General features: G+C 34.7%; 1 protein-coding gene across 49 annotated transcripts in view; it reads right to left on the reverse strand.

Annotated features, from left to right (window-relative positions):
* Positions 1 to 16,648, reverse strand: part of RIMS1 (regulating synaptic membrane exocytosis 1) — a 507,054-nt gene that overhangs the window by 113,651 nt on the left and 376,755 nt on the right. For 18 of the 49 annotated variants that reach the window (XM_047733120.1, XM_047733119.1, XM_047733123.1 and 15 more), the window contains 2 exons: positions 10,907 to 10,978; positions 3,580 to 3,692 (listed from right to left, as the gene is read on the reverse strand). In XM_047733120.1, the coding sequence (XP_047589076.1) occupies positions 3,580 to 3,692; positions 10,907 to 10,978 (185 nt within the window). Of the gene's footprint in view, positions 1 to 3,579; positions 3,693 to 4,768; positions 4,952 to 10,906; positions 10,979 to 16,648 lie in introns of all 49 variants that reach the window. The other 31 variants (XM_047733121.1, XM_047733138.1, XM_047733136.1 and 28 more) reach the window with 2 other exon arrangements.

The following is a 16,648-nucleotide window of genomic DNA, read 5'->3' on the forward strand; positions in this document are numbered from 1 at the left end:
AAATGATAGCATTTCAGGTAACTTGAAATTTCACATAATTCATGAAAAATGGAATTCCAGTTTTTACTAGGTGGTAGGCATTTCTTTTCATTGTGAAAATATTCAGTAATATTTTCCACAAGGAAAAAGATTACCCTAATTTAAATAATCTTTTCTTCCTTCTCCAATGAATTATATTAAAATACCTCAAAGTGAAATTGTTCTTTGGAGATTGTAATTCTTAGAAATTTCATAAAGCTTTATATCTACCTCCTTATTTGTATACTATTCATTGAAAAATAATGGCCTACCTAGATATTTCTAAAGGGGACTATCATCACAGTTTTAAGTCGCAGATAAAATAACAGAACACATAAAATATAGCTGGCACACCAAGAGTTAGTTTACAAATAATTTTTAAATACTTCTTTAAAAGATATCCAGTTGAGCACAAAAAAATCACTTGTTTGGTTTCAGAAAACCATATGACATTTTTATGCAAACAGTTATGTTGTTTTCAGCTTCACTCTCCATAAGGGCTATGTTGGAATACAACTTTGGAGTATAGAGAAATTTCTTAGGAAAACAGGAAAACAGAGAAATTTCTTAGAAATCTTTGCTCAATTGTCACAAACCGTTAGTTACCTAAATTGTAAGGCTACTTTTTTGGCTACTTTATCTCAAAATCTGTGTTGTAATCACTCCTCTTCTTTTCTTCTAAGTATACTTGAATGTAATCAGATTTCATGTAGCAAACAGGCTAGGATTCCTAATTTTTAAAAGAAACTTTAAACAACTTTTTCAAAAATTAAGTAAAAATGTCTTTTCAAAGGATGTGTTTGCCTTTCAAAGAGCACATATCGCTTCTATGGTACAAAGACAGAGTAGTAAAACTGAATTACAGGAAACAAAACAAAACGAAACATACACCCAGTCAAATAATCTAATCATCCTGGCACAAATCCTAAAAACAATCAAGTAGGTAACTGTATCCAGAAACTGTATGAATAACATTATTTTACAAGTACATCACGAAATTGCATCACGATCCAGGAATCTAAACCATTTGAAATATTTGCTCTTACCAACAACTACTTATCATCAACTCAGTTCTTTTTTTCAAAAATAAATAAATAAGTAAATAAAACTAACTTTTGTTAAAAAATTTAAAAAATAGCAACAAAAAAGACGACTGGAAAGAAGGAAGTAGAGGCTTAACTGCAAATGAACTGCATTCAGCATTAACTTCATAGAAGATTGAACTGTTTAAAAAATACTATCAAAAGAAAAAAAACATAATTTTATAGCCCTACGAAAAACAATGAAATCATTCATAAATTTAACGTGCTAAATTCTGGCTAATTTATGAATTAAAAGTTTACTTTTAAAAACATATTTTAGGACACACAAAGATGTCATGTCTGTTCAGTTTGAAACGGATCCATTATATGATGACGGCAGATGCTATTACATTTTCCCAAAGTCCCAGAGCACATAATAAAATCAAAAGTAAACCAGATCTGTTTTAATTATGGAAGAACACTTAGAAATAATAACACATGTTTGTTCTCATATTTTAAAAAGATTTTATGTACATGACCCTTGAGACCATAAGTTTCAGGAAACTCAAGTAACAAAAAGTATTGAATAGTGTATTTATATTAAATTTCAAAATAACTCCATCAATTTCATGTTCAGTCATTCCTTTCTTCCCACCTCAATTCAATCCTTACACACTGATGATTTCTCTGAAAGACAACTGTGATTAGGAATATCATAAACAGTAATGTTGATATTAACAATAGAACATAGCTTTTTAAAAAAAACCCAAATCCAGCATACAATCCAACTGATTTCATAGAAGCAATTCTTATTTCTAGAGAAATAACATAACTACAGACTCACTATATAAGAGTTATATGGAGTACCCTTACATACTTTTGAACCTATAGAGTGTTTTAACAATTGGAGGAAATGCAAAGAATTTTAGGAACCTGTGACTTTTTGGATATTGATCTTTAGCAAAATATGGCCACTGAATCTGTAGCAAAATTCCAGAATTTATGGTTAGTTTAGTTGTGCAACAGGAGTTCATGAATGGATAATTTAAATAAACACCAAATTTTATTTAAAGCAGTTTCATCTGGGCTATTGTTAATTAGAGTCTTAAAAACGTTGATTATGAGTTATCTTCTCAAAATGTTCCCAGAAAAGAAAGCTTGTGAAACACATGAATTGAGAATTCCAATGAATTAATTGCTACCTTAGAAAAGAAAGTCAGAGTTTCACATGGCATCATAGATTCCTTATTAATTAAATGAATACTCTTATAACAACACTGAATATTGAAGCATGACATATCAATGAGACGTATAATTTTGAAAAATAATACACATCCAGAGTTTACCATAACAGCGTTCCTCTATTAGTAAGATGGTATTTCTTAAAGTCTACACTAGTTTTTCTAAAACCAAGTATTCTGTTTATATTCTCTATTATATCAGTCTTTGAAATAATGTATTTATCTTAGATCATTTCTTGTGATACATTTCTGTGATACACTCAGTAAGTTACTTCAATTAAGTTAAGCAAAACACATATGCAGCTTCCTCAATATAGAATGAAATAGAAGTGTCACATCAGCAACAACCAACACTGCTGAAAAAGATATTCAAAATGTTAACCTTTTAGTTGTTTTATGGGGATGAAGAGTTTGAACACATGTTTTAAACAGAAGTCTGCTGTATTTATAATCCCAAATTAAAAATTATTTCAGCACATTACTTAATGGATCCCTGATAATACTTGTGTGATAACATATACTGATAAATCTTTTCACCTACTAAGAAATGGGACAGACCTTGTGTCACATGAGAAAAAAAAAACCAAAAAACAGTAACTATTTTAACCCAGTATTGAAATAATCTGGCCCAGATAGTTTAGGGAACCTAATTTCCATTATCGAAACTCTCCTCTCTGTCTCTGTATCTCTCACACTCTCTCTCTTTTTCTCTTTCATTCTCTCTCCTTCTAGGAAAATACACACAACATGTATGTGCTTAAATAAGAGCACCTGTAAGTATCTATGAACTGTTAAAAAGAAAAAAAACCCAAATTGCTAAAATGTGTCCTCTAAGTTATTCTTTCTTCATAAAACTTGTATAAAAAAACAGGATATTGCCACTAAGTTAAAATAAAAAAATGCCGGTAAAGACTTCAATATGATCACATGCTTGTTTAAAAACATTTTAAAAACAAGCTTAAATAAACCTTCTTCTAACACATAAAATGCCATATTTTACTGAGATTTTAAAAACTGTACTTTCTTTTTTTTGTCCCTTTGAAAAAAGGTGTTTCTAGGGCTCAATTCATTCTCCCAATCGACAATCTAAAATTCATTCATTCACTCACTCAGCAAAAAACAGAGTATATGCCATGAACCACTGAAACTTGGTTCTAGGAATAGAATTCTAAGACACAAAATCCTAGGATTCAGTAAACTCCATAAATTAAAGTAGTATTCATTTAATAAAAGGTGTATAAAAAGAGGTGATTCTCAAATCCAAGGTTTTTGGACAATGATCTCTCTTTATTGGATACCTTGTTCTATACTGCCGCTTCTCACTGGCACCTGTGGGAGCTGTCGTCCCCTCCGACTGCTGAAGGGTGTGTCTGCAGGAGGAGGATGGGTTGGACTTGCTTGTCTGTGCATTCTGTGGGCAAAAAAACAAAAGGGGAATGAAATGGTGAAACTCCAAGAGGGCCTGACAAATACCTCTCCCCCCTTCCTGTTACTATTAAAACAGACATAAACCTCCTAACTCAGCCTTTGGAAACAAAATCAAATGCTTTTGATGATATGTATAAAAGAAATACTATAAAAAGGGGCTAAGAGAGACAGGGTAATGTCTGTCACACATTGTTCTGCATAACAAATTACTGAATTGAGTAAAATGAGACTCACTTCTTTGAATTAACTTACTATGAAGTTGTGGCTTTCCATTAAGTTATCCATTTTTGGTAGTGCTGAACCAATGTATCTACTAACAGCCTCTGAATCCTAACAATGTAGATAAATTAGTTTAAAAAGGCTGTTGTCTAAATTGCTACTATTAAGTCAATTATTATATGTAGAATTATTTATAAGTGATTAGAATACTTCTAGCTGTAGACTTTTATAAAAGTTACCATTTACTTGTTGCTTATTTTTAAATAGGAAAAAATTGACAATACTTAAACAAATAACCTTGGCTATAAAACATACTGGTGCAAGGATCAAAACTACAAATATAAATTTGAGAAGCGTGCAGATACATTACTACTGCACAGGAGTAAGCTGACCTCCATCTGCTGGCATTCAATTTTTTTTTAACTGAAAAACTTTTAAACACTAAGATTTAACTGAACAAAAGATTTTTGTAAAGAAATTTCTCTTATACTTTTGAAAGCAAATACACACTTAATTTTCCAGGTAATTGCTCATAAAAAATTTTACATCATTAAAATAGGTATAGATATATATGAATATGCCACAAACAGATGGAAGGACATAAAACAGCCAAATTTAATTTTCAATGATAGCTAATTGGCAGAAACTATAGACTATTATCAGCACAGTGAAGATAGATGCAAGTAATAGAGGATGTGGGAGAGGTTGAAGTGCCACAAAGAAAGGATTAAAAATTATGGTGTCATAATGAGTGAAAGCATCAAGTGCTCAGGAAAGTACAACACCACACCAACACCCGGAGGCAGAACATGAATGCTGGGCTGGACACTGAATAGCGACCTTGTCAGAAGTGGAGAAGGTGGCGCCGACCCTCCGGGGGCAAGGTGGTGGGTAGAACACAGTGTTCTGACACTAGAGTGCTCACTCGACCTTGAGCGAGCGGGATGTTTTCCCCTAAGGACTGGCTGATCAGTTGCTCTTAGGGCTGCGTATCCCCTTCTAGAAAGGCATGGTGGGAGAACCCTAAAACATTTGGGCCAAAAAAGATCTTCAGTCAGCAGGTTCACATTAAGTTTGATACCAACACATTTGTCCAAGGAGAAAACCTGGTTACTCTTACAAGGCAGCAACTTTAAAAACCAGAAGAAACCCACCATCATGCAATCACTGAAATGGAACTCAAAGGAAACTGACAAGTTATTGCAAATGTACATGCCATGTGGTTTTTAGAGGGCTAATCCAGATTCCTCCAATGTAACAAACCTCTTGTTAAGTTGTACAAGGGAAGAGACTTCTGTCTCTTGGTTTTTACTGAGCTGCATCTCTAGTGCCTAGAATAGCCATACAGAGAGCAAGAACTCAATATAGATACCTTGAGTGAATTAATAAATATGATTAGAATAACGAATACAGTGATACTTCAAGCACTTGCCTTCAAGAAGAAATAGTGCACTGTAGGACTCTGTGTATACTTTTACAATGCTCATAATTTTAATCTGCAATAGGAAGTTTATTCCAAGTAGGCTGCAAAAGGAAGATGTCTTCTGAGGTTAATTTAAGCAGACCAACAAATTAAAATGATGCAATAAGATGGAATATGTTTCATAATTGAACTGACTAAATACAAACGGCTGATGTATGGATAATAACATATCTTCTAAGATTAAAAAAAAAGTCTGAAAAGATATTTGTTCATATATTAACAGGTACTTTAATATAGGGTTCAAAATTATTATGAAGCCAATTTATGAATTAAGGATTAAGAATTAAAAACTGATATGAATCTTGTTTAAAACAGATACATGCTTTTGCCTTTTTAAAAAATCATTTCCAGTATGTATTTTAAATAAAAGGGATGTTTAAAATACCCAATATGGATTATTTTTTACAGTGATAGAAGCAAAGGGATAATACCTCATCCTTTTTGAAACAATGCTATAAATCCACTTATCAAGTGATTTGAAGTGTGAGAGTAAAAAATAACATATTGGTCACCAGAAGTACTTTAATTATTGAGTATTTTATTCAACTTATATTCATATTGACAATTTTTCTTTTAAATAAAATGATTTTCACAGCTATAATTATTTTAATTCAGGGTATCTCCTCTATTTCAGCACAATAAAATGGGAAAAATGTACAACTTAGAACTGTAATAAAGCTGCATTTTTATCTTCTTGACCTATGGATTAATGCTTTATTAGGCCCTAATGCAAATCCTGATACCTGGACTGTTGTCTCAATTTCCAAATTAAAAGAAAAAAGAACTAACAATACATATTAAGACTGTTTGTTCATTCATTCTCAATTGACTTTTCACATAACTCAACCCTACAGAATTAATTTATATGGAAAGCACTGCATGATCAAGTCCTTTCCTTTGTAAAGAAGGAATTTTTATCTATTACTCTTCACAAGCTATTACCATGAGAATAAACTTCAAGCCATCCTTGTTTGAAATACACTTTCTAAGTGTGGTCTAAAAAGTAATTACGGTTTTCACCCTGGTACTGAGAAACTGCATTTCAATTTCACTAAAATCTTACTTCATTCCTTAATAAGAACTAAAAGGATTACTTAAATGTGACTTGAAATATAAATAAATTAGGCGGACCTTATATGGCACCAAACGGAATGGTAAAGATATAAAAAACAATTCTGGAGACAAATAAATGGCTTTCTAGGTGAGAAAGCCAATACTCACCTATTATTATTTCTATAACAGGTGAGTATTATACAGACTGAGACTCCGTGACTTAGTGTTCCCATCTCCAAAGTCACAGGAAGGTGGGCAGGGTCTGAGGACACCTTGCACGTACTTAAGGTGCATCATTTAGCACCAGATCTGTTTCTTTGACATGAACTAAAAGTCCCACAATGACAACGGTCCCTGCTGCCAGCTGAACTGTAACAAATACAAAAGCACAGACCAAAGGGGCGGCATCAGAAACCACTCTGTTTGAGGAAGAGAGAGGAGTGTGGCAGTATGTCGGAATTCCAGGAAGGAAAACTGAGGAGAGTGAAAATGCAGAACATTGAGAAGAGCAAGGTTTTGGAGGTGAGAGATAATGGAACCAAGTACAGTTCATTTCAGACTAGAGGAAAGGCGAATCAATCAAGAAATTCTGAGGTACAGGAGTGAAATGTTGGGAATCCAGGCTGTTGAGCCTTGATGTTTCAGTGGAATGGGATGAGTTAAGAAAGTTAAGGTTGCAAGAATGGAAGAGATGGGGAACCACCATATTAGAGAATGGAACAGGGAGTGCACGGGCGATAGAGAAAATGACAGTCACAACTATTCTCTACAGAGCATCAATATGGAGCCAGGCACTGAATGTCTGTGTGTATGTGCACACATACATACACATGTATGTTCTTTCTTAATATTCTTATAACAACTCTGAGAAAGATAATTATTCCTATTTTATAGACAGAAAAACTGAGGATCATAGAGTGACTTGTGCAAAGACAAAGAGCTAACGTGTGGTAAAGGAAGGACCCACACAGATCTACTGAGTGCCAACACTTGCTCCCTGTGCTGCCTATTGAGATAGACTCTCTTTCCATATCACAAGATGAAAAATGGCAAATCCTTGGATATATTGTTTATCTTGTAAACAAAATCTAAATATACATCCAAATGTCAAACTGTCTGACAAGATTTAACAGATTTAATTATCTCCTGAGAGTCTGTAGGAATAAAAGATATGGGAAATGGCATTTAATGAATACCTATTCCATTTTATAGACCTGTAAATAGCCTACATTTTTTTAAACAAAATATAAGACTTCTAGAGCAAAATTCTAATGAAAACCCAAGTATGTCTGAAGCTAGTTCACCATCTCCAAATGTGCATCTAAGTATTCACCGAGTCCAATCTATGCCTACTCTCTTCACCCAAGAATAGTGTTTTGACTTGAATTTAAGTAAAACACATTTCTCACCAAAATCTGAAGTTGTTAATTCAGGCATAGCTATTGTTGCAATAATAAATGTCTCCTAATGCAGCTTAAAAATATAATTCTTTTTTTATGGCTTGTTAAATGATGGACATGCACGTGGTATTTAAGGTTAACTGTTCAAAATGGTTCCTTCCGTAATGGCCATTAAGGGCCTACACATTCTCCTTCCAATAGCATCAGCACAACATAAAATGCATATATTTTGAGAAGCTTTCCTTCTTAGAATTGGTTAAACCCAAATACTAGTCCTGACAAAACATCCCCTGATAGGTTGCAGAGTACAGGTTCCACAACAAGAAAAGTCACTAGAGTAGAAAGGGGAAATGACCTGCTACCAAGCAGGTCATATAGCTGAATTCATATGAGAGTGAAGAGTCAGAATTTTACTACAGAGCTTCCTGCGACAATGTAAAGCACTGCTTTAAATGCTAGGCACAAAAGTCAGATATGAGTTCTGCTTGTATTCTGCTTATAATTAGTCACCATATTTTTCAAAATATTTTCTTACAACACTATTCCCCATAGGGCCAAATTTGTTAAGGCCAACAAAGGGCCTTCAAAATGATGACTGTTAAATAGTAAATTTTTCCAGAAGCCAAGGGGTGACTGTGTGATATGAATCCTTTGAGTATGTTGTTAACTACCCAAAGACCTCGAATCAGCATCCAAAGTATTCACACTGTGACCTCAATTCACCTGCAGTTAGATATCAACACATGGTATCTTCTAAAGAAATAAGAGTGGCACAAACCTAGAAAATCCGGGCCAATTCTTTTGTAACTAGTTATTCAACAACTCACTTAAAAACCAGGCATATAATTTACACTATATTACAAATCAATGGAGAGCTTTAATTATAGTCAAACAAATCTACACACTTAAAAGGTTTGCATTGTCAATATTAAAACCTGTTAGCAAAGTAAATGAAGCAAGAGTAATATGAGTATGGTCCTTAAGCAGCAAACATCTGAGAATGGGAAGCAATCAAATTCTTGCTATACTTTTTGCAGGGATGGAGGATTTGTGTTTATCTACAGATAGTTTCAGTGTTGTAGAGGAAACGCCCAAATATTACTCATTTGTAGTTAAGCACCATTAGTTGATTCTAGAATCATCTAGCATTTTATAAAACAGTATCTTATTGTCAAAAAGACTTGCCCATTGATATATCCTAAATAAAACTGCACATGGTAGTCACTCAACTAGTAACTGTTAAATGAATTAAAGCCTGAATGGAATAAAAAGAGTAAGACTTGGAGGAAAAATTTCAATCAAGTCGAAGTAATTGAAATACTGTCTGTCTCTGAGGCAGATGGGCAGTGTATGGTTGAAGATTAAAAACTTGTCTAAGGAATTTAAGTCATTTATAATTCTAGTAAAGAAACTGCAGTTAACTGAGTTGACATTAAAGAATATGTAAATGGAAACATAATCAATACTGTTTCATTACAGGGTATCTATCTATCTATCATCTACCTAAAGTGCTAGAACTTTGTTCATTCCCTTTCTCAAAGCCTAGCTCCTTTGTAAAACTGAATTTCTATTCAACACTCTCTGAATTCTCTAAATCCTTGTTCTATTGTAAATTACAGTCCCTAAACTGTCAATATCTCCATAGATATTAGTTAAGAGTAAGTTCGATCTTCTCTTTATCCACACTCTTTCATGTAACTAATAGCTACTCACTTTTCTGATCTCAACTCAGAAGTAGTATCTCCTGGGAAGATTCCCTCTTTTGCTGTTCCGTTTTATTCCTTGAACTTAGCACATCGCTTTGCTCATATCTTTTAAATGACTAACTGAATTATTCAGAGTTTATTTCAATTAAGCCTACTTTGACAGCCTAGTGGTGACTTGTATCTGCCCTTGGAGCTTCCAATCCACCCTACAAAATGTTGTTACAGTGATCTATAGTTTTGGAACTCAAAGCCAGTCACCAGCCTCTCAAGCCCATCAATGGCTCATGGAGGTATAAAGCAGAAGCCGAAATTCTGTTAAACAGTCCACAAGGTCACGTGTGACATAACATCTAACGAATTTCTCCAGCTTTATTTTCAACGCTCTCCCCCATCTCCAGGAAGAACTCGCCCTCTCAAAATATGGATCCCCCAAATCAAGAGTAAATAAAGTTTAAGCCTCGGTGTTTTCTCATATTTTTTTTCCTTTCTCACGGAATATTTTCTCCACATCTACTTTCATATATCTGGATTTTGCTCAGGTTACACCTTTTATGAGATATCTCCTTTCTGCACTACATTCTTTTTCCTGTGTTTTCACTATATCTTGTGCATACCTTTATAGTAAAGTATAGCTTTAAGACTTCAGTCCATTCTTTCATTTACATCTGTGTCCCCCTGCATGTTCTCAATGCTTTTTTGGATGAATAAATAATGTGTTAATGGGACATTAGGTGTCTTTTACAATTATGTAAAATAATGTATTAGTATCTTACACCAAAAAAACTGCACATGGCACACCAAAAAAAAGTAAAAAAAAAAATTATAAAGTTGGATGAATTACAAAGAAAGGTCAGTAATTCTTTTAATATTTCTATTAACAAATATCTTTCATATACAGGTAGAATCTTAGATGTACTTGCAGAAAAGATTTAAAAGATGACATCATTCAGATAAATAACAGACACTCAAAATATTTGCATATTCCAAGTATTATATTCATTAACAATTAAGAATCTCAGAAAATCTCAGAAACAAAATATTAATGTCCTAATATGTAGACAGTAATGAGCACAGATCTGGTCCTCTTTAGTAATCAGCGTGATGACTAAGAGACATATCTGAGATTTTTCTTAAACCCTAAGATTTAAGGGCCACCTTCAGATTACCCTCCTCTTGTTTTTTGAGGCTATTCCCATATGGGAGATCTATTTACATGAATGTCTTTAAACATCACAGGCTATGTTTAAAAACTGATCATGTAAAATGAGAGTTTAAGGCACCCCTGAATTTATCAGTTGAAAGAGAAGATGGCCACACAGCACAACACCAAGCCTACCTTTCTGCATCAGAGGCAGTGCCTTTCCTAGTCTGTTTTTGGATGCTAGATCTTTCAGACTTTCTGGAGTGCCTGTGGAATGAAATGTTAAAGAAATACAAAATATATGATGAATACAGCTACAGTAGTTTCATACAATGATAAAAACAATAGACATGAAAAATGACAACTATCTTATTTAGATGGTTTTGTCAGTCAGTGCTTTTAAAAATAAAAACAAAAAATAATAAATAAAAATCTGAACTGGAACTGGTGGGAGACATAAGTTGCCCAACAGGAGACCCAAGAAGCGGGGATTCCCTTAGTTTAAAAAGGTCTGTCTGCAGGAATGATTTAGTATGGACCCCCCCACTGAGCAACTTTGCCTCTCCTAATGAATAAACAAGTCCAGGGGAGAAATGGAGCGAGGACAGATGTGATGACAGCAATGGTTTGGGTGCTGAAAGAAAGACTACAAAGGGGGATGTGCCCTCTGCATTTACGAGTTGAAACAGGGTGCTGCAAGAATTTGTTGTTTGTTATTCTTCTCCCACAAAATATGAGAAGAAAAATACCACAGTGAAATATGCTTCACGTAATCATTTTAAATCAAGTATTAAAATTATATCCGAAGTTATTATAAACATGCTTTTGAAACCATGTAGCATTTTAAAAAGCTGATTACACATCACCAATCAAAGAATCAAGTGATTGTTATATATATATATATATATATATATATCTCGTACATTTGGAACTTGAAATGCATTTTCCCAAAGAAATGTTTCTATAGAGAGCTTACCTCCCTAAGCAGCAGCTCACATATACTATTTGACCTAAAATGTGTCTCGCCTACTATATATTTGAAATAAATATAAAATATTATGGTCAAGAAACTAAAACTTATTATTAAAAAATCCTGGAGAAACCATCAAAAGTAACATGCATTTTAATCTTGATAATTTATACTTTTCTCTCAATAGTTGATTCTTTACAATTTATGCTTATTTTTCTTTCCTGATTTCACTTCCTTCCAACAACAAAGAGACAACTGTCTGTCATTCCCTACTAATGCCAGATAATCAGAGTGTCTCATATACGCCAAGCCCTGATGTCCCCACTAGAAATACACGTCAAAGTATGAAGTCCAACAGGGTGTACAGACTTCTGGGGCTGCTCCTCTCTCCCCGTATCTTTTGCTATTGCCCAAACTGGGTCCACCCTGTGTTGCCTTTCTAATTCAGGGCTTCAGCTGTGTGTCCTCAGGCTTTCTGTTACCACGATGTCTCACTTTCATCTCACAACTGATGAAAAAAGTATTGACGCAGAGGAGAGAAACATCTCTTGCTTACCACTTTCCTTGAATTGTTGGAAAAAAGGATATATGGAAGGACAACTCGAGGTCAGGTACTAAGGGAGGTACTGACTTATTAACCTTCATGACAATCCTTTCAGGTATCATCTTTATTTCAAAGATGAGGAAACAGGCTCAGGACAAGCCCACCCAGTCAGTAAGAAGTAGACCTGGGGTAAGAATGTAGATACGTCTAGCTCCTAACCTGTTTCTGTCATGTACTAGCAGCAGAGAGAAGGGAGGAAGTTGCATCTGATGTAGGTCCTTGGGGCTGCACCCTTCCTCAAGAAGGGAAGAAACTATGAAATATGGGGGTAGGCCTTGGAAAGCACTAAGAGATAATATCTCATATTAAAGGAATATCTCTGATATTCTTGTTTACTTTGTTGATCCTATGATGAGGTGGGGGCACTGTAGTGTAGAAGACTGGAGAAGTGCATGGCACATGCCTGAAATGGATGGGAGGTGGTTGCTGGGAAGGAAAGCCAGTTCCTAAAGCACACAGAATGCAGGCATATAGATAGCAGGAGAAGCTGCTGGAGGCCCAGTAGGCATCTGAGCTCAAAAAAAAAATACCATTATGGGGAGGGAGACAACCATAAGAGACTCTTAATCTCACAAAACAAACTAAGGGTTGCTGGGGGGAGAGGGTATGGAGAGGGTGGTGGGTTATGGACATTGGGGAGGGTATATGCTATGGTGAGTGCTATGAAATGTGTAAGCCTGATGATTCACAGACCTGTACCCCTGGGACAAATAATACATTATATGTTAATAAAAATAATTAATAAAAAAATACCATTATGGGAAACTGATGCTTTTTTTATGACACTTTTAGAGCTCTTCAGACATTATCTTAAACATGTCAAGGTAAAGTTGAACCCCACCAGAGGCCTGTGCTGGTGGTTTTGTTTTGTTTTGTTTTTTCCTTCCTGTAGAGCAGAGGAAGTGACAAGCTAATGTTCACATTACTGGACCACAAGAGTGCCCAAGGACTGGGAGGACAAATGTTCCTTTTCTCATATTTAGCGGAATGAGAGCAGAGTTTTAGGTCAATTCATGAAACTCCCTGTCTTAAAGGTTCTCACCCATTTATTCATTCAATAAATATTTGTTGAACATGTACAGAAGCCAGATTGTTCTAAGTGCTTGGCCTATGTCTGTGGGGGAAAAAAAAAGATTTCTGCTTTTAAGCAATTGATATTTTATCTGTAGGAGAAAAATAATACACAGCAACCACAAAAAGCCCTCAACATCTTGAGGGCTTATCCCAGATCTATTTCTTACTTAAATTATATAGTATAATCAAAGGTGGCAAATACTAGCAACAACAAAAAGTATACCAGAGCCAGGAGGATCAGAAATGTGTGTGAGGGTACGGTTTGGGGGCAGATGCAGAGTGCCATTTTCAGCAGGGTGATCAGGGAAGGAGTCACTGAGTAGGTGACATAAGGTGAGAAGGGAGTTAGCCACCTATATCTCTCATGAAAAACATATCTCAGGAAAATGAAACAGCAAGTGCATAGGCCCTAAGGCAGATGTGTGCCTGGTATGTTTGAGCAAAGTAAGGAAACTGGAAAGGGAAGTTCTGAGAGGGAGAAGTCAGAAGGGCAAGTTTGGTGATGGTGGGGGAGGGAGAGGGGGAGAGTGGGGGTGGGGGAGGAGGAGAGACATGTAGAGTCCTGCAGATTCTCGTACAAACTTTCTACTACTGCACAACGAAAGGGCTTATGGACATCTTGTAGAACTTGTGTGTTTTTGTTTCTATCCCTACTAATTTCTATTACTCTTTCTAGATTCGATTGAGACTTGACTTCTGTAAAACTTTAAACTCTCCTTCCTCTTCTCATCCTCACAATATAAAACACTCACATGCTAGACTGATTATCCCAATAATCCATAACAAGGGCGATGACAACCATGACATGCCAATACCAAGGGCAGCTAACACTTACGGGGAACTTGCTGGTTGCTTACATGACGGCTTTACCTGCACTGACTCATCTATAATCTCACCAATCTTGTGAGGTGGGGACTACTTTTTTTTATTATCCCGTTGAAAAATAAAAAGATTGAGGCTTAGAGAGATTAAATAATTTCCTCTAATTCACAAAGTCATTACATATGAAACCATGAGGTGAAAGAAGACTCCACAATCTCAACGGCAGTGAACACAGGCATCCATGGCAGAGAAGACGCCGGAGCCCAGTAGTTCAAAGCATGGACTGTGGATTCAGCCTGTCTGGGTTTAACTACTGTTTCTGTCGAGAGAGGTGATTTTAGTCAAGATACTTAACCACTCTGTGCCTCGGTTTTGCATTTCTTGTTCTGACCTGTGAAGTGGAGATAATACTAACCTCTCACAGACTTGCCAATTCTACGTCAATATCGCTCAGTACTTGTGTTACAGCTGTTGTGACATTACAGAGAACAAGGGTTTGTAGTAGTTTGGGAATTTTAATTACTCAGAACTAGCAAGCGGTAAGTGCTATGAAAGTATTATTTAAACGGATAATAACACATATTTGTTTCTTAAAGGTAAAGACTTTTGTCTATAGCAGTGCCGAGCTCAGTCAGTGGTCTGTAATCAGATGACAATAACTCATGAGAGGTTCATACATCTAAATTTTTATTTATTTATTTATTTATTATTATTTTATTTCTATTTTTAACCCTCTTGTTAAAAATGACCTTTTTTAACATCTCCAAATGCTATAGAAACTTACATTTACTTACCTAAAGATTTCTATAGAGGATAGGTCTTCATAATTCTTTTTAACCACTTAAAATCTTCAAATTGAGTTACACTTAATTGTAATAATTCAGTGTAAAGCAAGAATACAGAATAGAAAATTCTAATGTCTTTTCCACTCCAAATCCTAAGTTATAGCTATGAATATATTATATTTTTTAAAAACAGCTATTTCTTAGAATAGAGGTTTGTGATATGTGAAATAGGAATGATTAGAACAAACAACTTATATTTACATACTACTACACTATTAAAACTACTGATCATAAGATCATAAAATGAATCATAGTGAAATGAACTATATTCTACCTTACATTACTCTTTCTAAGTTCCTTGTGATCAGGAATGGCATCTGTCTTGAGTTAGCACTGTAACATCAATACCTAGCACACGGTTGCTGCTCGTAAGTATTTATTAAATGCATGGTTAAAAAAGTAATTATTTTGAGTATTACCCTGTAATTTGAGAGTAAAAAAATTACAGTAAGTAAAAAAATAACTACAGTTATAAAATTCACTTTACATCAAATTAAGTAAATTTAGAAATAGAACTTTTCATTGTTTTCTGGGCTTCAGTAAAATACAAAATATCATAAACAAAAAACGGCATTTAGTTATTGACTTATGCATCATGAAGTGTCAATCATTATTATTGGCCCCTTATAGGCTTATCATGTTGCAACAAGGCAGCATAGACACAATTTTATTCTTAAAGGGACACTAGTATTCAGCTAAGCCACCTATAACTACCTAAATTTACAGATGAGGAAACAGAGTCCCATAAGGTTTAAGTGGCTTATCCAAGGTAGTAGCGGCCTTAATTATTTGGTGAGGACACCACCATCATGTCCTCATGTACTTTGGTTCTCTGCCCATTCTGCCATCCAGTGACTTGAATGATTTGACTTTACTGGAGGGACCCCTAGAGAGAAGTGAATAAAACAGGGTTATAGCATTTCCATTATGTCTTACTTATTTTGGGTTTTAACATGTTTTGTTCTATTAAAAATTTTTATTGTTTTATTATTCATAAAGAATGTTTTTTTGGTCTAGATGTGCATGAATCAGAAATACTGAGCTTTCTTTTCTCTTCACAACTTAATCATTATATGGTTTTGGCTTTATGATCCTTAGTTCACAGGGCATAAATAGAATTCTTTAAAAGTTATAAAGCTACATTCAAATGGAGGTATAACAATTATTTTATTATTAAATCAAAGCAAGAGTAAGTAATAATCAGAGAAGTGGGAGCGTTCTTAATTAAATCTAATTTTTTCAAAGCTCCGTTTTTAATTATTGTTCTATTAACTTAAATGTTAAGATTCATAAAAAGTACTAATGAAGAGAGGTAATTGTTAAAAACCTATTTCTGTGCTACTTTCCTTTCCTCTTCAGTAACTAAATTCAATTAGAGCAATTCCCTGAAGACATTGATAAATACAGCTTTTCTGAAGGTATTATAATTCTATTAAAGTCTAAAATCAATATGTTAATAAAATAGTAGTATTACTTAAGGCTACTTTATCTTAAAGATTTTTTTTTTTTCTGAGAGAAAAAGTGCTGTGGGGGAAAGGGACCAAGAAAGGGAGAGAGAGAGTCTTAAGCACACTGGGTGCTGGGTGGGGCGCCCCGTGCAGGGCTCCATTTCACGACCCCGA

Source organism: Lutra lutra, chromosome 6, assembly GCF_902655055.1.
Source record: "Lutra lutra chromosome 6, mLutLut1.2, whole genome shotgun sequence".
NCBI lineage: Eukaryota > Metazoa > Chordata > Mammalia > Carnivora > Mustelidae > Lutra > Lutra lutra.